The sequence below is a fragment of the Apus apus genome, chromosome 1 (genome assembly GCF_020740795.1).
Source record: "Apus apus isolate bApuApu2 chromosome 1, bApuApu2.pri.cur, whole genome shotgun sequence".
In the NCBI taxonomy this organism is placed as follows: domain Eukaryota; kingdom Metazoa; phylum Chordata; class Aves; order Apodiformes; family Apodidae; genus Apus; species Apus apus.
The window spans coordinates 123,625,992-123,647,427 of record NC_067282.1 but is presented as its reverse complement, the minus strand read 5'-3'; the positions used below and the strand labels follow the sequence as shown (position 1 = coordinate 123,647,427).

The 21,436-nt window shown below is 38.5% G+C and overlaps 1 protein-coding gene across 1 annotated transcript in view; it reads left to right on the top strand.

The window, feature by feature from the left end:
* Positions 1-21,436, top strand: part of MGAT4A (alpha-1,3-mannosyl-glycoprotein 4-beta-N-acetylglucosaminyltransferase A) — an 88,103-nt gene that overhangs the window by 30,066 nt on the left and 36,601 nt on the right. Inside the window, exons 3-6 of the mRNA XM_051610484.1 lie at positions 1,589-1,756; positions 5,238-5,378; positions 7,345-7,478; positions 20,981-21,027. Of these exons, the coding sequence (XP_051466444.1) occupies positions 1,589-1,756; positions 5,238-5,378; positions 7,345-7,478; positions 20,981-21,027 (490 nt within the window). The remainder of the gene's footprint in view (positions 1-1,588; positions 1,757-5,237; positions 5,379-7,344; positions 7,479-20,980; positions 21,028-21,436) is intronic.

The window sequence follows — 21,436 nt, the reverse complement described above, 5'->3', positions numbered from 1 at the left end:
TTAGTGGCTCAACTGTTCTTTCGTCTTTAGACAGAAACTAACAGGAATTTCTATTACCTGCCATCACCCGGGGGATATAATTTGCATACTTGAGTGTGGCATCTACACTAACACAATTCTGTATTTGTTTGGTTGTTAGAATGTTTTATAACCTTGGTGTAGCTAGTAGACATGGTTGCAAGGAATCTTTGATTTCTTTAGGTTATCATTGGCAAGTAAGAATGAGCTTCATGCCAGCAATTCAAGAAAATTTTCCTGGCCTTCTCAAAACTGCTGACTAAAGCACCAAGTACCATTTCAAATAGCAGTCTGGATTCAGTTGTTAGTGTGTAGTGTGCCTAGCACTGTATTGTGGGCCAGCATCTGTGTTCTGGGCTTGTTGGCACAAAAGCAATAACCATTTGGTTTTAATGAAAAAAGGAAAGTAAGGCTGGCAGGGGAAATGTTTTAAGAGGGACTGAACTGTGTATTTATTTTTCTATCTTCAAAAAAGAGGGCATTTTAGCTAATTATGTTTTCTAAACATAATCAGAACAGTACATCCCAACTATAAAAGAAGAAAATACATGTAAATTGATGGAAGTTGGAGGCAATGCAGCATTATTAAGAAGGAAAAGTTGACACTAATTCCTTTTTTATTCCGTGTGTTACTATAAAATAGCAAGGGGAAGAGATTCAAATTGCTTGCAAAACTTCTATTTTCCCCCTCACCCTGTATTTTAGTAAATACTAAAAGGTTAAATACTAAAATAATACATGGATAGATAAATCACAAAAAAAAAAAAAAAAATTACATCTATATATGACAGCTGTGTGATTGGAATATTGATTACAAAGTATAAAATCAATTCAGAGATTCCTGTCTGTACCTGTAGATTGGCTGAAGGAGAGTGATGATGGTGCATGGTCATTTTGGGGAGAAGACCAATAGGAAGATAAAAAGATGCACAAACCAGAAATACTGACATACTGAGTGGCCAGGGCATAGGTACAAGTCAGCAAATGAGTTTTGGTGTTTGTCTCTCCCTTTTGGTCTCCTTCCAAGGAATACATGTATGTATCTACATTAGCAGGATTTAGATTTTTTTTTTTTTTTCTTGCAGGCACTGACAATACCATGAAGTTAAAACTTGGGTTTGAAATTAGTATATATGACATATTGTCAAATTCCACTCATTCTTACAAAGAATTCAGAGGGGGCTTTCAAAAGGTATAACCTCTGCTTTTTGTAAGGCACTGCTTCTGTTCTGCTTCTTAAAAGAAATGATTTTTAGGCATCCATTCCAAGAAAGATTCAGCATTGCCTTGTGGTGCTGAGTAGCAAGGAGTCGAAGGCTGCCCCTGTGTGAGGCACATACCCCCTCTTTATGCCTGCTCTGCATCCTTGTCTGGGGCAACTCGCTCTCCCACCTGCGTGTTGTGTGAAGGTGGAAGCGCCTGACTCTGGTGAGGTGGTGCTGGGCCGTACCCTTCCTGCTTGCGTTTCACAATCTCTGCATAGCTGAGCAGTCCCTGCCCCTGGTTGGATCTGTCTGTAGGTGTTTGTTTCTAAAAATAACCAGGATCCTCTTTTTTCCCCCCCCTCTAGAAAAGTTGATTGCATATCAACGGGAATTTCACGCCTTGAAGGAACGTCTCCGTATAGCCGAGCATCGCACTCTGCAGCGCTCCTCGGAGCTCAACGCTATCTTGGAGCAGTTCAGGCGGGCAGTGGCAGAGACAAATGGGAGTAAGAATGCAATGAATAATTTTTCAGGTACATACAGTGATTGAGCTCTTTTTTTAGAACCCTGTGCTACTAATATCTCTTCTCGTGACTGTAAAATAATCACACCAAGAAAGCTGAATGAAACTGCTCAGCAGTGCAAGTAAAAAAGAGTGGAGTATGTTATATCTGATGATGTTGGATTCTTTTGTTTCCAATTTCTGTTCTTAATGATCCACCCACTCTCCATTCTTATGACTTTAGGGACTGAACACTTATTTCACAGCTAGCACCAAAAGTTTGGAACTTCTTGTTACTTATTTGACATACTGAAGATATGTTGACATTAATTTACGTCACTTTTGAAAAAGAGCATGAGGGGAATGGTGAGGAAACAAAAGAAATAAATTAACTTGAAGCAATTAAAATATGTTTAAAATCAGCTGGAATGTGTGAAAGCATGCAAACGAAGGTATTGTTTAGGATTTGTAAATTGTACAGGTAATGTTCCTTTTTAATAACTGGTGACTAAATGGTAAACTAGTAGTGTTCAAGTTTGCCAAGAGCTGTGTTTAGCAGTATTAAAGAATGCCCGTGCACTACTCACTACATTATTGAAGTTAACTTTTAAAATCAGACTGTTACTGTTTTTAGCCACTCTGATTTTTGTAGATGGAAAATGAACAAGAAATAAATATAAACTCTCTGTCAAGAGATCTGATTTGGTAGGTTGCAGAAATTTCACTGTGTTGACCTAATGAGAAATATAAATGCAAAGAGTTCTACAAATCAAAATACTGGATCAAGCTTTCTGAATCTATTATCTGCTTTTTTTTGAGCTAGGGATTACTGTTTTCTATGGATTTTCAAAATATTTTTTTTTTGGTGGGGTGAGGTTGTTTTAATTATAGTCCATCAGTGCTGCTATCAATGATGAAGTGCTCTGTCTGACACTACTGGCCTGTCCAATCTGGTCTCCAGGGTTCCCTGGATCTCCAGAATAAAGAACAGATAAAGACTGCTTTTAATGTAGTCTATGACTCTTGTCTTCCTATTCTGTGTGTATGTTTTTGCTGTCAAACAACCAGAGAGAAAGTGATTTTGATACTGGAATTATGATTGTTATTAACACATTTATTTCTAAAAATGCTTATAGACAATGTGGTTTTGAGAAGTTACTCTTTTCTGATCCAGCTGAAGTTACTGATTCACATTTTAACATTTTTAACTTGTCTGGATCCCAACTGGGACATCCTCTTTTTTCTATGTGGAGCCATGATAGGAGGTCAGCTGGAGTCTGGATTCCTGTGTTTTTGTCTTCAGAATTTAGTATTAGATGTTTATTTGGTCGCCTTTTACAATGGGGCTATGGCATTGGTGGACAAAAAAAGAGCAACCGCCGTCATCTACCTGAACATGTGTGAAGCCTTTGACACTGTCCCACACGACATCCCGGTATCCAAACTGGAATGGTATAGATTCGATGGATGAGTTGCACTCAAAGAGGGGTGATCAGTGGCTTGATGTCAAATGGAGACCTGTGACAAGTGGTGTTCCCCAAGGGTTGGTACTCAGAGTGGTGCTGTTTAACACTTGTCGATGACATGGACAGTGGCATCAAGTGCACCCTCAGCAGGTTTGCTAGTGACACCAAAGTGTGTGGTGAGGTCAACACGCTGGAAGGGAAGGGATGCCATCCAGAGGGACCTTGACAGACTTGAGAAGTGGCCTCTTGGAAACTGCAAGAAGTTCAACAAGGCCAAGGGCAAGGTTCTGCACCTGGGTCAGGGCAATCCCAAGCACAAATACTGGTTGATTGGAGAATGGATCAAAAACAGTCTGGAGGAGAAGGACTTGGGGGTGGGAGTGGAAAAGAAGCTCAACATGAGCCAGCAATGCACACTGGCAGCCCAGAAAGCCAATCATATACTAGGATGCTTCAAAAGAAGCGTGGCCAGCAGAGCCAGGGAGGGGATTCTCCCTGTCTACTCTGCTCTGGTGAGAACCCACCTGGAGTTCTGTGTCCAGTTCTGGAGCCCCCAACATAAAGATGTGGAGCTCTTGGAGCGAGTCCCTAGTAGGGCCACAAAGATGATCAGAGGGCTGGAGCACCTCTGCCAGGAAGACAGGCTGAATGAGTTAGCGTTGTTCAGCCTGGAGAAGAGGGAAACCTTATAGTGGCCTTCCAGTACCTGAAGGGGCTACAGGAAAGCTGGGGAGGGACTTTTTACAAGGGCTGGTAGTGAGAGGACGAACTGGATTAAAACTGGAAGAGGGGAGATTTAGGTTAGACATTAGGAAGAAATTCTTTAGTGTGAGGGTGATGAGACACTGGCACAGGTTGCCCGGGGAAGTTGTGGAAGCCCCCTCCCTGAAAGTGTTTGAGGGCAGGTTGGATGGGGCTCTGAGCAACTTGGTCTTGTGGGAGGTGTCCCTGCCCATGCAGGAGGATTGGATCTAGATGATCTTTAAGGTCCCTTCCAGCCCAAACCATTCCATGATTCTATGAAGTTTATTGTACTTAATTATACATAATATTATGTGGTATTTGCTATAGAATCACAGTGGTTGGGAATTTAGTTTCACCCTCAAAAAATATTATAAAACCCCAACCAAACCAAAACCCACAATAAAAGCCTTCTGTGTTTTTAGAAGCTACACTCAGAATCTGAGAGGAGCGACATTTATGGCATTACTTTTCTCACTTTGCAATTCCGTTTTTTCCTGGAAACCTTGAGTACAATTTTTACTTAACTTGATATTATAAAGCCCATAAGTTTTCAAAGGTCCATATGCTATCATATATGGTGTTCGAAAAAAGAGTTGTTTTCACACTTGATGTAAGAAAATCAACTTGCACAGCAGGGGAATTAAAAAACTGTTATTTGCAACTTTGAGAGCCACCTGGACATCCTGAGAGGCAGTTACTCTATAAAGAGCAAGAATTATTTTAAGTACTCAAATGGACTAAATTAAATTCACTTTGGCATTTATTTTATTGCAGAAATATTCAAAATTTCAATTGTATATTAAATGCTATTTTATATCTGTATGTGCAGTGTATTGCAATATGTCTTTGTAGCTTTGAAAAATTATTTGCAGTAATATCACTCTATGGAGATAAGCTCTGTAAGCAGAATTAGAAAATATTCTAAGTATATAAGGCCTCCCATTTGGACTCACTGGAAAAAAAACCAACAACAACAAAACCTCCTAAACAACAACCAAACAAACAAAAAAACCCCAAACCCCTAAATAAATGGAGCATTCTTTACTTCTGTGACTACACAGTGTGTCTTAGATGTACTGAGGTAAGTATTAACTCTGTGGAAAATAATCTCAGTCATCGTTTATTTAAGAAATTAAAATGAGGAAAGGCTTCCTTTGTACACAAGATACAATGCCTCAGTAAAATGCATCATTTGTTCTGTCTTTCAGTTAGGACCAACATTGAAATTTTGAACTATTTACCACTGCATAAACCTTCATACTAGTTTTCAGCATGACTGCTTTCATGTTTTTCTGTTTGCAGATGAGACACTGAAATTGTTGAAGGAGCTAACAAGTAAAAAATCTCTTCAAGTGCCAAATATCTATTACCATTTGCCTCATTTGTTGAAAAATGAAGGAAGCCTTCAACCTTCTGTGCAGGTTGGCCTTGGAAGGACAGGAGGTATGCTGATACAATGTTTATGTTTTATATCTGGAGGACTTTTTAGTTTTTGTAATGTAGTTTACTGCATTATTTGGTACATCAAGGACATTGCATATAACTTGTGTGATATTGATATCTCTCAGAATTTGCACTGAAGCCAAGATGAAAGGAGACTGCCTTCAGCTTTGCTCTTTTGTGCATAATCTCAGTCACAACCCATGCCACGTTAAGGTACACATTAAAAGGCATTTAGTTTGGGTGATTTTTTTTTTTTTTTGAGTTATGTAAAGGGGAACAAAGCTCAAGCATTACATATTCTGAACTGCTAATGGACATATCTTTTTGGCTTTTCAGATCTGTGGGGCATCCACACATGATACAATTATTTAAGAATTTCTTTCTGGGTATTTTTTTAACAATATGTTTAAATGTGTAACTTAGAGTTGGCAGGACTAGGATAATCAGATATAATTGCATCAATAAAATGTGGACACTCATTGGAGGAGGAGTAGAAATCAGTGTTGTGCTGCAATACTGTTGATTTTTTTTTGTCCTAGTCCTCACAAATACTGAGCTTTGATTAGGATAGCTCCATGGTATCCTGTTCATGGAGCTGTAGAAGGTAAATAGCATAAAGCCCAACCAAGCTGATGTGTCTCAAAGGATATGTGTGTGTGTTTTCCCTAAGCTTGAAGGCCCCACCAATGCATCCTTTGTTCTCTGTGTGCCATCTAACATGAGCTGTTCATGATACTGGACACTAGACCTTTCTTTTTTTCTTTTCTGCCTGTCCTTCTTTTGAAAGAAGCATTAGTTACTCCTGACCTGTATTTTCTTGCTCCATCCTTTAACAGAAGGCATGCCTGTGTTACAAAAGTGTGGGTTCAAGGCACAGGGTTATTTTTCTGACTATAAACACAATTTATTTCAACATTGTTATTCAGGAAGGAAAAGGCTCATGTTCCTTTATTATTTTAAGTGAAGCCTGTAGTACATCCCACTGGGAATATGTGACTGAAGTTTGAAATTACAAAATAGAGACTGGAATCAGTTTTATTTAATTAAAAAGAGGGAGAAAATTCTGAGTTTAAATTATTTTCCCATTCTCTTCTTTCCTGGTTACTGTGCTTTTTGAGTGTTTGTTTTAAATATTCAGAGCTTGTTAATGTGTAGTTGCTAGGCAAAGCAGGCCCTATAAGGAAAGATAAACAACATTTTAAATAGTTGATTGATTTTATATATTTATGATATTGTAAATAATTTCACACAGATGGCTCAGAATGCTGGTGCTAAATTCATGATGCCTTTTGCTGTGTTCCTCCTGTTGTTCCTAGCAGGTAGCCAGCCCTGGGTGTGGGGTGGAGTGCAGAAAAAAGACTATGGGAAAGTTAAGGAGCACAGCAGTCAGAAGGCCAGCTGAAAGATGTTGTTAGCATTGTAGCTGAGACCAGGTTGTTTTGCAGCTGAGGTGTTTTTAACAGGGATAAGAGATTTCAGCGAGGAATTTCTGGACAGTCCTGATGACCTGGGCTTGTTTTTATAGAAGAACCCAAATCAAGTGCAAGGAAAGTACTAGAGGTTTTTTCCAGCAGTGTCTTTTAAAAATATTACTTCAGAGAAGTACTTGAGCTGTAAAGAATGGTTACGTCAATTTGAAAAATAAAACTTACTTAGGGTGTTTAATCACTCTCTAAGTTCTTAGCATGGTTCTTGATTATTGCCTATGCAGTAGACTGGCATGTCTAGGATTACCTTTTTTTGTTTGCTGTGTTTGCTCTGAGTGTTGGTGGTGATTATGTTAATCATGCTCCTGATGATGGGTGGTATATTTTTAAACTATTTTTATTACTGTTATCTCTTTCTTTTAACTCTTTGCATTTCTTTAGCAATGCTTTATTTTGAGGGAACATTTTTGTTTTCTATCTCATGTATGAAATGACTGAAAGTCTGAAAGACTGAAAGTTTCTGTTCTATTTTATTTCAGTTTCCATTGTAATGGGAATACCTACAGTGAAAAGAAAAGTCAAGTCTTACCTTACAGAAACTCTTCACTCCCTTATTGATAAGCTGTCCCCTGAAGAAAAACTGGATTGTGTTATGGTTGTCTTCATAGGAGAGGTAATAGCTTAAATGTTTTAATACAATTTCTAACCTGCCTTTAATTACAAGTACAACCCCTTTCAGGAACTGATGAGGATCTACTTTTTCTTCCAAGATATAGATAGATGACTGTCTTCTCCTTGTATTAAAATGAGATGGTGTCAGTCTCGTGTTTCTGAGAGAAATGGTCCTGAAGAGCCCAGCTTTTTCTGCTTATCAAGGGAACAGTGGACATGGATTCAGTGGACTGATTATTTTTACAAATCTTATAATGCATATACCTAGTGACAGAAATGTGTTAATTACCTTATTCCTTCAATATCAAAATAATGGCTAAGGTACTCTGGTGTTGTAGAAGGGATTGTTCCCATTTTCTGCATGCTCCTACTTAGTCATTCCTGAAATGAATGCTGCAGTTGGAGATGTTGGGATCAGACTGTTACTGGTTTTATTGTCTGGATAGTGTGGATATTTTAATTCCAGACCTTTTAAACTGATTAATCCAAATAGTGTTCACTTGGACATTTTGGTTGGTTTGGCTCTGATTTAATGGAACTCAAAATTAGGAAAATGATAGAATGCTTTGAGAAATAATTCTGGTTGCTGCTGGGAATTGCAAATACTTTTTTTGGTCTCGGTGTGTTTCTCAAAAGTCTTGACTTGGAGAGTGGGAATTTATGTATATGTTTCACCTTAATCCATCTAACCCCATATAGTGCTCTACTGAAACAGTGCTTTATGAGTCCCACAGATGAAAATTTGAATATTTATAACTGTGAAAATGGATTTAATCCTATGAGCCAGTGTCAATCCAGGGATGAATCAGTGAAAAATTAGATAGGCATTTTAATACTTCATGTTCTATTATCAGCACATTATAAAATGTCCCTGAAAAGTTTGTAAACTTTTTACCTGTACCTGAGAACTGATTCTTAAAGTTTTCTAATATAAGTTGCTCTGTTTTCTTTTTCTTGACAGTCAGTCAAAAACTGTTCCTCTAGATAGATACTGCTTTTCTGCAGAAAATACTCTTAACATATCCGTTGGTTTAGAACATCAAGAGAATAGAATTAATTCTGAATTACTGGAACTCTGGGGTTTTCTTCCCTGTATGAGGTGGACTAATTTTATAGCCTTTTAGTGTGACTTCTTTTCAAGGCTTAAAACTGAAGTTTTTATTTTGTTTTGCTTAAGAGCATTTGAGCTATGAAGACAATGTGTTACCATTGGATTCTCTGTCCTCTGAAAAACTGAGTAGGAGTGAAGAGAATCCACACTCTCTGCAAATGCACCAATTTCTCTTTTAACTTGGGTCATATTGCTATACCTGAGTTTTACATACAGAAGTGACTGTGAAGGAACTGAACACTTGAACATGGGAGCTATTGCTCCTGTGCCCATGGAGAACTGCGTGCTTTGCTCTAGGGTGGGATGCTCTTAGCCACTGTGATATCTGTGCATCTGTTTGAGAGTAGCACTGTGTGCTTACTCACATATCTGCTATGAGCACTGCAAACCATGAATGTCTGGCATAATTTGAAGAACCCATGTTTAATTTATTGTCGTGTTATAACCATTATTTATCTTTGCATTTCTCTTTCTTTGCTCCATCCAATTTTGTCTTCCCTCTTTTACTGTTTCTTTGACCATATTTTGTATTTTCTTAGTTCAATATCTTGTAGCTTGTTTCGTAATTGCTACAGGGAATGCTTTCAATGGATAATATGTTACAGTAAATACTTCATTTTGAACTATGCTGTGTTTCCTTGGAGTTACGCTGCATGTTTCAGCTTCCTTTTGCAAGATGAAAAGTGTAGGTTTATTAAGTATTTTCTCTGGCTATTTGAAGGAAGGCCTACTCCCCTGGTGGACTTCTCTTTCATTAACTGATTTTCCTGATGAATCTAAATCCCAGCTCTTTTAGTTTAAAACCATTACCCTGTTACCCTTTGTCCTATCACTGCCCTCTCTGGTGAAAAGCCCCTCCCCAGCTTTCCTGTAGCCCCTTCAGGTACTGGAAGGCTGCTATGAGGTCTCCCTGGAGCCTTCTCTTCTCCAGGCTGAACAGCCCCAACTCCCTCAGCCTGTCATCATAGCAGAGCTGCTCCAGCCCTCTGATCATCTTTGTGGCCCTTCTTTGGACCCTCTCCAACAGCTCCATGTCTTTCCTGTGCTGAGGGCACCAGAAATGTACACAGTACTCCAGGTGGGATCTGAGCAGAGTAGAGGGGCAGAATCCCCTCCCTGGCCCTGCTGGCCACACTACTTTTGATGCAGCCCAGGATGCAGTTGGCTCTCTGGGCTCTAGCACACACTGGTGGCTCATGTTGAGCTTCTCATCTACTACCACCCCCAAGTCCTTCTCCTCAGGACTGCTCTCCAGCCATTCTTCTCCCAGCCTGTATTTGTGCCTGGGGTTGTGCTGACCCAGGTGCAGGACCTTGCACTTGGCCTTGTTGAACTTCAGGAGGTTGGCATTGGCCCACGTCTCCAGCCTGTCAAGGTCCCTCTGGATGACAGCCCTTCCTTCTAGGGTGTCAACTGCTGCACGCAGCTTGGTATCATCAGCAAACTTGCTGGTCATACATTCAATCCCACTGTCCATGTCTCCAACAAAGATGGTGAACAGCACTGGTCCCAGTACCGATCGCTGAGGAATGCCACTCATAACTTGTCTCCACTGGGACACTGAGCCATTGACCACAGCTCTCTGGGTGTAGCCATCCAGCCAATTACTTATCCACTGAATGGTCCATCTGTCAAATCCGTGTCTTGTCAGTTTGCAGACCTGGATGTCATGTGGGACAGTGTCAAATGCCTTGTACAAATCCAGGTAGATGATGTCACCATCTCTGTAACCTTGTCATAGAACTCCACCAGGTTGGTCAGGCGTGATTTTGCCCTTAGTGAAACCATGTTGGCTGTCCCCAGTCAACACCTTATTTTCCATGTGCCTTAGCAGATTTTCCAGGAGGGTCTGTTCCATGACCTTGCTGGTCACAGAGGTGAGACTGACTGGCCTGTAGTTTCCTGGGTCTTCCTTTTTACCCTTCTTAAAGACAGGGGCTATGTCACCTTTTTTCTGATCAGCGGGAACCTCACCAGACCACCATGACCTCCCAAGTATGATGGAGAGAGGCTTAACAACTGCATCCACCAGCTCCCTCAGGAGGCATGGAAGACCCCATCAGGTCCCATAGACTTCTGCACCTTCAGGTTCTTTAGATGGTCACGAACCTGTTCTTCTCCTGCAGTGGGTGGTGCTTCATTCTCCTAGTCCCTATGTTCAGCTGCTGTGGCCTTTGCCATGAGGCTGGAGCACTTGCCAGAGAAGACTGATGCAAAGAAGTAATGAAAAATGCATTAGAACTTTGAGCAACTGTGCTTGTTTTAAAAAAGATGGCAAAAGCTTCTGAAAAAAGGTATGACCTCTGTTTAGCATATGTGCAGTTTAAGAACAGCAAGAAAATGTCATTGTGTGAGGTTAGGTAATTTTGCTAAGAAGCTTCAGATTACTGTCTGTACTTTGTCTATGGCTTGTACAAATAAAAAGTGCAAGATTTTACGTAAATGTTTTTAAAGGGTAATTACGTGAAAAATGGTGTTTTAAAGTATTTTAGTATTTTCTTGCCGACTCTAATTGAGAAATCAAATTGACAGTGTTTAAGAAGCATTGCTGGGAGCCATAATCATGGACTGTAATCAGTTTGTGCTAAGTACTCTCTTTTAATCCTGCTATTTTTTTTTTTAGCAGTTCAGTCTTATTCCTTTCTTATAGATTTTACTTTTTTACTAGAAAGCAAGTTGAAAATTAAGGCTAATGGTGTTCTGCAAGCATCATTGAAGTGTAAACAGATGATTTAGTAAAGATAGATGCATTATGGCTGCTAAATAAAGAGCTCTGCATATTCATTTACTGTATGGCTATTTCTCAGTAATGTAATTATACACAGCAAATTTCCATAATGTAAGCTAAGTTCAAGGAATTCTAAAATATCTCATCTGATGTGATATCTAATCACCATTTTAAATAATTACTAGAACTGCTTGACAGTAAGCTGTGCAATTGTCCCGGTAACTGACATATGTCTGTATTCTTCAATTTGTTAAAATAACTTTATTACAGAATAATTTGCAAGTATTCATTAGGATGACTAATAAATAGGTATGATTCATTATACATCTATACTTAAAAATCTCTTAATGTCACTTCACTATGTAGCTAGTTCATAGGCTCATGAAATGACTCGAGACAAGTAGTTCCAATCTCATGAAGCTGTTCTGTATGAGAACTTGCTTTCAAAATAAACTGTAGGCTCCAAGTTTAAGAAACCTTCCTATGGGAAGATGTTATTTACCATGAAAAAAATGTTTCTTAGACTTGTTCTAAATATATCACAAATTATTGTCGGTCCGTTAATCAGTGAGTGCACTTAGCACGTTCTTTGGTACAAACAGTAATCAGTGTATATTGGAAAGACTGTAAGCCCTTGATTTGACTCAAAATACCAGAAAGACAAACATTTCAGGAAAAATCAGGATGCTACAGGTATGCAGAAGCATTTTGCTAATTCTGTCCACTAGTGCCTAGGCAATAATTGACCAGTTGTTAGTTCTTGGAGCACTGGTCCATGTATTACACTTTCTTGCATATTGCTTCCTCAGATCTTACTCTGTTGTTTGATCTGTATACAATCCACTTAGACTAGAAGAACTTGCATATCTTGAATACCTTTTACTGTATCATCTCTGTGTAAACAATGGCTGATAAATTAAAATATGTTGATCTTCAGTAGTGTTCTCTGCCCTCCTTTTGTGGCCAACCTTGTTTATTATTTCTTTGGGAAGGTTTCTGTACTGGTTGGGTCAGCATGACATAAGCACCCAGCAAGGTACCATCCTGTGCACTGGTATGAACAAAGCAAATTAAGCACAGAGTGCACATACTGGGTCAAACTTTTGCTGAACCTGTTTTGGATGTATTAACACTGGAGTGCAATATGGAAGACTTCTCCAGCAAAATAAACAAGACTATTTTTTTCTCTTGTTATGAGTCGGAAGGATAGACCTCTATGATTGGCAGATCTCTTGATAGAAAACAAAGGGATGCTTTGTCTCTCTTATTCTCAACCCGGATCATCATCCTGGCTACAAAGGTGTTCTGTGTTTTCTGCTAATTGCTGAAAACTCAAGAGCTGTCCCTTTCTGGAACTGCCCTGGAAATCTTCAGAATATCTGGCTGCGCATCTCAAGTTGGAGGAAAACCAATAGATCTTGGCATATAAATACATATGTATGTAATATATATATATTTTAAAAATCAAAGCTAGCCAAGGCTGTTGTGCCAAATGATGAATTATCCTCACTAGACAGTTTTAAGGCCTACAGAAATGGTAGCCTTTGTTTTGGTTGTCTTGCTCAAAACTGATCAGGATGAACAAAGCCGCTAGATACACTGCCAGCTCTTTTATCTGGAAGGGTAGCTTGGCCTGTCAGTGAGAATTTGAGGTATTTATGCTGCTGTTGCAATTCCTGCTTCTTTGGCACCAAAGCTTTGTTACCCAAGTATGGGCTACTGGTACTGGGCACCATCATAGGATTTTACACTTCACTTTTCATGGCAATGACTAGCAAAGTTTTTAAATGGGATTAAACTGGTGATGCTAAAATCTTTCTTAGATCTAAGACAAGACCTTTGACAGGATTTGAAAACTTCCATGTACCTGAGACAAATTTGGTATCTCAGCATAAGATAAAATTCACAGTTGTTCTCTTTTCTTAAGCCCTTGAATGACTGAAATGCTTCTCTATCTATGAGATACCTTCTGAGATGCAGCTGGGCCTCAGTAACTATCTGATGCTTCTGGTAAGGGAGCATCATTGCTAACAGGGTGGTGTCTGATCACTTTGGTAATGTCTAGTTCATTTGTAAGATGGAAAGTAACAGTAAAAATCTAATTTAAGAAGCTTTGTAGCAGGTGACTTCATACCTGGGTCGTTGACTGAATTGACACTTTGAGTTTTGGACAACACTATCAAATTTTGCTATTGTGGTTTGCCTTGGCCTAAAGACAGTGAAGACAAATTTCTTTTGTCCTCTAAACAAAGAACACATCCTATAGAAGGGTGTTTTTGACTGTACACAGCAATTACCTATCTTCTGGAAAACAAACCATCTGGACCTTTACAATGATTTACAGGCTCACCCAAGGACTATAAGAAGTTTCCCCAGGTTGTCAGGCCATGTATGCTGCTTGCTTTCAGACTCTACAAACCAGGCTTCATCTGTAATATGCACAAGACTAGTGGAAGGCTGTATGATACTAACATAGATTACATCTGGACATCCTGTTTTTAATTGTTCCCTTGGTTTATTGTTTTGTTTTTGTTGGGTTTTTTTGGTCAGACTAGCCTTCTTAAAAGCTAAATTTGTTCTCTGATGTGGTGTTGTAGTTCACAGAGGAATCCATGTGGACCTGTGCCTGCATGATTGGGGAGCTGATGTGCAAGGCACAAGGGTAGGGAGAAAGGAGCAATGGAGTGACACAAAACTATACTTGTATTCTTCCTAGTGCTTTGCATTGTGAAACCCTGTCCTGAACTGAATCACAGAAATGACTAGAGAAAGATATTTCTTACATGTGTGGCAGGGCGTGGACTTTCACTAAGGGAGGGATGAAGTAATTAGTTTGTGTAGCACACAGAGGGTATATTTTGCACAAGTAACATTAGATGCCTGTGTTACAACAGTATTCTGCATTCCTGTTTTGTTTCTTTGCATCTTCTTCTCCTGTTCCCTGTTTTTAACTTTGGACTTGCTGTATCAGATCTGAAAGCAGACACTGTATTTCTGAATTCTTTTTTCAGCTGCATTTGTTGAACTCTTAACAGATATTATTACCTTTTTCCACAAGCTTTATTTATAGCTGAATGCAATTGCAACCACTGGAAACCTGTGCTGCGTTTTTATTCCTTAGGGCTTTTTCTTCACTGTATAATTATCAAAAAATAGGTCCAAATGCCACTTTAGTGGCTACTTTTTTCCTATGTGAATTTTAACTCCCTGTATATAGGTAATTATATAAATACATTTTCCTTGAAAGGGTCAAAGTATATTGCATTTTCTGGAGGCTGTTCAATTTTGCATTCTTTGTTAATATTTAAAATACACTGTAAAATTATGCCACCCGTATTCTGCAGGGATGATGAAAGATCAAATAAAATGGTATAAATCAGTAAGCAGTGCAATGATGACACTTTGCAGATTAGCATGATTGTTGCCTGGGGATTTTTTCCTTTTTTGGAAGATATTGACTAACATAGGACTAATATTTTATTTAAGAATTAAGATCTGGGTAATCTAACAACCTAGATAAACCACATGTTTTAGATTGTACTGTATAGTTAATGTCTGAATTTCCCCCCTCTTTCCCTGTAGATTCTCGATCTTTTAGTATTTTGATATTCTGCATCTTAATTCTTTCTCCTATTGGCTTGTCAAAAAAAAAAAGCAACAACTAAAACATTGGAATTTTAGTGCCATCTTTGCTTCTGTTTGCACTTCTCTTCATAAGTCTGACTCCTTTTGACAACTGAAATAGAAATTTAATCCAAACAGAGGTTTTTTTAAGGCAAGATCTGAGATTCTGAGTATCACGGAGATTGGTACAGACCTCCAGAAGATCATCTAGTCCAACCCCCTTGGCTCAAAGCAAAGTCTGCTGCTGAAAGCTTGTACATTTCACAGAGCTTTTCAATATGTATGTTGAAAAGAACAGCTTTTAAAAAAGCTAAGGTTTCAAATCACACTCCCAGAACAAGAAAATACTACAGTGCTTATGCACTGTATCATGGCATTCCATAATTTACTTGCTTTTTGGTCATTTTGGTTTGGTGTTGGTTTCTCATCCTTTTTGGAAAACTTAATGTGAAAATTAAGTTTTTCACTAGCCAGGTGCCAGTGTTGATGAATATAGTTTAATTTTTCATGGCAGCTGCCATTCTGCAGCACTTTATATTACCAGAGTCCAGTGTTCAGCACTTCTGATCACATTAGGTGGACAATGGGAACTGGAGTAAGAGTAGTGGCAAACTAAGGAAAACTTAATTCCTCCTGTATCCAATATCAATAGATAAGTTGTTCCAGGAGAAGTGAGACAGGAAATAAAAGTGGGGACAGAAATCCCATGCTTTAAAAATGGAATGTAGATATCTGAACTTCAAGGCCATTTTAGTTTCTTCTAGCAGTACCATGTCGTGTTGGTGCTGCTAGAGTACAAGACCACATCTTGTATGGTCCAGTGGAAACTGTTTGTGCCCTTGCTCTGCCTGTGTAACAACCTAGTTCCAGCCCTGTTTGGACTCACTGTTTTGCTTGTTTAGATTTTATGTACATGGATTGGAACCAATTCTCAGTTTGACATGGTGATAGAGATGCAATCTACGTGGTGCTAAATGACATTAAGAGGCAAAATCTAAAACCAAGACAATATGTTTCACTTGTTACATAGTTAAATTGTGGATGTTGTTGCTTCTGGGTATTGTGAAATAAAAGTGAGTAAACGGGTTCTGAAATGAATAAGGAAAATTCACAAAGAGCATGCAGGAGGAGTTATAGATACCAGTCAGGCCTAGGAATTATAAACTATTGACTAATGAGAACTGGGACGTAAATAAAGGGAAGGAAGGTTCATTCTGAACATACCCTGTTTATTGTACTCTGCACTGTACTGGTGTGGTCCCACCTCTAGTACTGTGTGTGGGTTTGGGTGCCTCAATAGAAGAAAGCAAAATATTAGAGTGTGGTCCAGAGGAGGGTGACTGAGATGGTGAAAAGCCTCAAGGGTGAGACTTCTGAGGAGGGGCTGAGGTAATTTGGTGTGTCCAGCTTGGAGAAGAGAAGCTGAGGGGTGACCTTATTGCAGGGTCAAGGAAGGCAGTGGAGGGGGAGCTGGTGGTCTCTCTCTGGTGACCAGTGACAGGACATAAGGAAATGGAAGCTGTATCAGGGGAAGTTCAGGCTGGACTTTAGGAAAAGGCTCACTGAGAGGTTGGTCAGTCACTGGAGCAAGCTCTCCAGGAAAGTGGTCACAGCACCAAGTCTGTCATAGTTCAAGGGGTGTCTGGACAAGGCTCTTAGTCATATTGTTTAGTTTTTGACAGTCCTGCAAAGAGCAGGGAGTTGGACTCATGATCCTGGTGGGTCCCTTCCAACCTGGGATGTTCTGTGATTCTATGATTGCATCTTTTTCTATGCATCTGCTACTGTCTAAGACAGTAGATAGAGCTTTGGTCTAAAATGCCATTGTTTTCCTTGCATACTGTGATACCATCCACCTTCTGTCATTCTTGCAGGTGTAAAGTAGTTAGGATTTAACAGAATGCAAGGGTTCATTCTTAAAACTAGAAATCATTATTTTTTTCTGACAATTGGCTAGCTGTTAATCAGAATTTCTAACCTCTGGTTTGGTCTACTGGCTTATATACTCTACTACTTTGCTATGCACACATAAAATTGAAGAAAAAGAAAATTAATTGCTGCTCTGGTTTCTTACGTGTTTGTTATGAATAACAATGTTTGTTCAAACAAACCTTAGAATAATTGCAAATCTGAAATGCAGTCTCACCTGAACTAGAGAAAGCACTTTAGAGAATTGTAGGGCAGCATTTTATAAAAACTGAGGACATTTTAAAACTTGCTTAACTGAAACTTGAGTTTGTTTCACAATGTACTCTCAGTTTTCTTATAGCTTTGATGAATCTCTAAGTGTGTCCTTCATCAATATTGTTGATGCAAGGAATTAAACCTTAGATGTTGCCATGCTCACAGGCTTATGAAACTCTATAGATCTCATAAGCTAAAATCTTCTTTTCTTGCTGAACGCTTAGATAGGCTTACGGGGATACTGGCAAGGTGCCTTGAAGAGGAACCTACTGAGGAATATTAAGTACACAAAAACATATCTGTCTGAGGAAGTAATCTGAATTGAAGGTAGTCAAAGTGTGGATGGTAGCAGGAGGGAGAATTTGATATGCTTTTCCTGTTCTTATTCTTTGCTATGTATCTGTCTGTTTATGGCTGCTGCTGCTTGGAAGCAAGATGCTGAGCTGGATCAGTCTTTGGTCTCATCTGGTATGGATGAAAAAAGGAAGCTGTCCTGCTCTTAGTGTTCTTACTTTCTCTCAGAGATCAGTAATTTCCTATGACTAGGAAGAAAGAACAGACAGAAAGGTCTGAACTGCTGATACTGAAATAACCACTCCTACTTATGCCTTTCGTAAGTTCCCAGCAAACTTGTTTGTAAGACTCCATGTGATTAATTGATAAGATGCATCTTTATTGCTGGTGCTGCTAACTCTTTGGTTATGTTCTATCATAATCGAGGATTAGCTTTTAAAATGTTCATTTTTACTTCTCATTCCTGGGTCCCAAACTCCTAAGGATTATTAAATCTTCAACCTTTGATTTCTGATTTGGTAGACAAAAACATTCATAGCTGTATTCTCACAGGTTATTTTGGTTGGGATCACCAGTCACATTTCCTTTAACAAGTTGCAAGCAGCACTGATGCCATGAAAGAGAATCATCATAGCTACCTGAAAGTCAACTTGGTATTTACCAGATGATCTTCACTGGAAGCCTAGACAACAGTTACACTTTGTCTTTCATGGATTACTTCCTTTGGATTAATCTGTATTTGTCTTGTCCTGTTTAGGCTTTTTGGAGAAAACAAAGCTATTACTTCTTAATTTTATATATAATTCACAGTTATTTTAAGCTGTTAGGCTTCCTGCAGGTTGATAAATAGGATGTTAGGTCTTATTTTGTGAAGGCAGTAAATGCTTCCTTTCTCAAAAATGGAAAATAGATTTCAGTAAATAAATGATGGGGTTTTTCTGTCACTTTTCAGTTACTGGCTGAATTTATTGATGCTGCGTGGAAGATCCTTAGGTTTGAGCAATTATCTGGCTATTTCAGATTTCCTCCCATTGCTACCCTCCAAAGTCTTTTGTGTAATTAACTCTTCCCTTGGGTATAGTTACAAGTTGATAACATTTACTGCCTACTCTTATTGCACACAACTTTCTGAAATAAGCATAACTTACAGGTGTCCCTTTCCTGGGACATGTCCACAGCTGATGGGTCTTAGGAAAGATCCCACTTAGTGTTAGGCTGGGTAACAAGCTATAGATACAATTACTTCTTTATACCCTATCATTGTTTCTAAATTTTTTAATGCATTTGGTCATGTGAAAAATAGCATCAACTCTTAAAGAAGACTGAGGTTAAAAGAGTGCTCTCTCCTTTTGTGTTGTGCTGATGCAGTGGTTGTTGATTCAGAAGGAAGGTTACCTGCTAAGCCAGCAGTACTGTTTGCTGTATCTTGTATTCGGTGCATCTAGACCAGACTGTCTTGACTTGGTGTGATAGCAGCACAGGTCACAGTAAGAGGCTGAAAGTCCACAGACTACATCTCTTTAAGGTGAAGCTACTGTGATTGCAGCTCTGACTGGGAAACTGCCAACCTTCTGCGTGAAGGACACAAATAAAGGGATGTACAGGAAAAAAAAAACAACCTTATTCCAACTTTCCTTTTCTTCTTTTCTGATTGAGGTTTGTTCTTTTTAAGTGTGTAAGGTTTTAAAAATATTAGCAAGGCTTCATGGTGTATCTGCAAAAGAGGTCAATACTATGTTTGCTCTAAGGAGACTTGCACTGAGGCACAGGCTTCTGACCAACTATATCTTTCCAATTGATGTGAAGTTCAGTATTTATTTTAATCTCTGGAATACTGTAGGGAGATGAGCTTTGTTTCTGCTTTGTGTGTGTACATGTATATATTTTTTATATATAGGCATAAAAAGATACATCTTGCATTTTTGTCTGCAGTTACAAGCTGGACTGTTTAATAAGTGTTTGTGTTATTAATGCTAGATGGGGCAATTAAAGTTTGGCATGGCAGCTGCAGATTCAAGTTGTCTGTCTCTTTCCTATGCCAATTAAACATCAATTTCTGTATTTTTAATGTATAAAAGGTTTAAAAGAAAAATGTCTCAGGTAAGCGTAGTTATACTGAAATAATTTTTAGGTAGTCAGTAGATCACTGATTTGCAACTGTTATACACAGTGGAAAAAGTTATGTCTTAAGCTCCATTCCAGGAATAAACTGTGAACAATCCACAGGTGTATTTAAAGACTTAATGATATATCAAGTTGCTATGGACCTGTGAGTCTGCTTGTAGGGAACTCACTGCAGGATGAGTTTTAAATTGTGAACACCTTAGCTGGTCATTAGAATGTCTGTCCAGCACTGAGCATGGCACTTAGGAACAAAATGTGTATGAAAAATTGGTGACAAACACTTTCTATTCACATGTTCTTGCAGTAATTAGAACCTGATTTGAAGAAACCCACTGCTGTCCTTTTTGGAAAAGTGTGCGTCACCGGCATTATGTTGGATTTATAAAAATAAATCTTTAAAAATAGGAATGGTGATTTTTAAGATCAAAGGGTAAGCACTTTTATCGAACAAGATTAGTAGTTCTATAGAAATGCTTGGGAGGGATTTATTCTCTGTGTGTATAATCCTTTAATGATAATCTGCATTACAAATTCATCAGAAAAAGTATGAACTATTTCTTTGTTTCCAGCGTTTCAAAGGCAGCTGTTTCTGCAGAATCCTCCTGAGCTGCCAGATTCTGGGTTGATTTATAAACTGTACATTTTCTTTTGAAAACTGATAAACAGTATCACAAATTATTAGCTTAGTAAATATAACAAAGATTAGGAGTTTAAGTCACGTTTCCCTCTTTTCCTGGAATGCATCTGTATGATCAAGCAAATAGGTTGAAGAATTGGCCAAATCTGGCAAGTGAGGTGATTTAGGCTTTTCCAGACTGACATGATTTATATTTTAACCAGCGAGGGATTTTTAGAATCTGTGCATCTGTAAGAGCTGGGTGATGGATAGGATTCGTAGTTCCTCAGGTTTCATCTCTGATGCAAAAAAATGCTAGTCAGGAAAAAAGCCTGTTCGTTGCTGTCTGTGGGCATCCATGATGTCAATGCAAAGCTTGGGAGATGAATTCTTGAAAGAAGAGTTGTGTGTTCAGTGTTGTTTTCCAGAAGGCTTTCCTTGGTAATACTTCTTTGGTAAAGTTTTCATATTATTATTATTTTTATATAACAGTAATAAGAATTTTTTTCCAGCACAAACAGTCATCATTTTGCCATTAAGAGCTTGAGAGGTTGCAAGGAAATACATTTGATTAGAATTGTCTGTTAAGAGCAAATATGTGGCAAATACAATACCCCTCTGTTTACCAAAAAATTGTTTCTTCTCCCATTAGAGATAAAACAGTGACATGTGTGATGTGTTCCTGTATTAGTCAAATATCTTACACTCTGATATTTATTTTCAAGTACAGCTACCTCCAATATTTACTTTACTGGCTTCTTTTAAAGTGCAGCTCCAAAGCTGTTAAATATTCTATTTTATGTTTGTTTGTTTGTTTTCCAGACTGATCTTGATTATGTTAACAGCGTTGTTGCAAGCCTGGAAAAAGAGTAAGTTGTAGTTTTAATGGGGAATTTTTTAACCTGTTGGTGGGTTTGGTTTTGTTGTTTGTTTTTTTCCTCCTAAACCAGGTTGTGATAAGTTAGAAAAAGTATTCTGGAAAAATGAGATCATGCATTTTTGTTTCTTGGGGGTTTAGACTTTCAAACAATGCAGTAATAGATGACAAATAAAGGGACAGTGATTCAGTCAGTTAAATTGTAAAGCAAGAAATGGGATTAAATTATTAGGTGTAACATAAACAAGTGGAATTGGTTTAACATTAGTGGAAATTCATGACATCTGTGTTGTAGCCTTGTATTCCATATATTCAAAGAGAACTATATGAAAAATATATAATTAGGTTCTGAAAAAAAGGAAAGGCAAAAGAAGTCTTTAGAATCCAGTTAGAATTCTGAT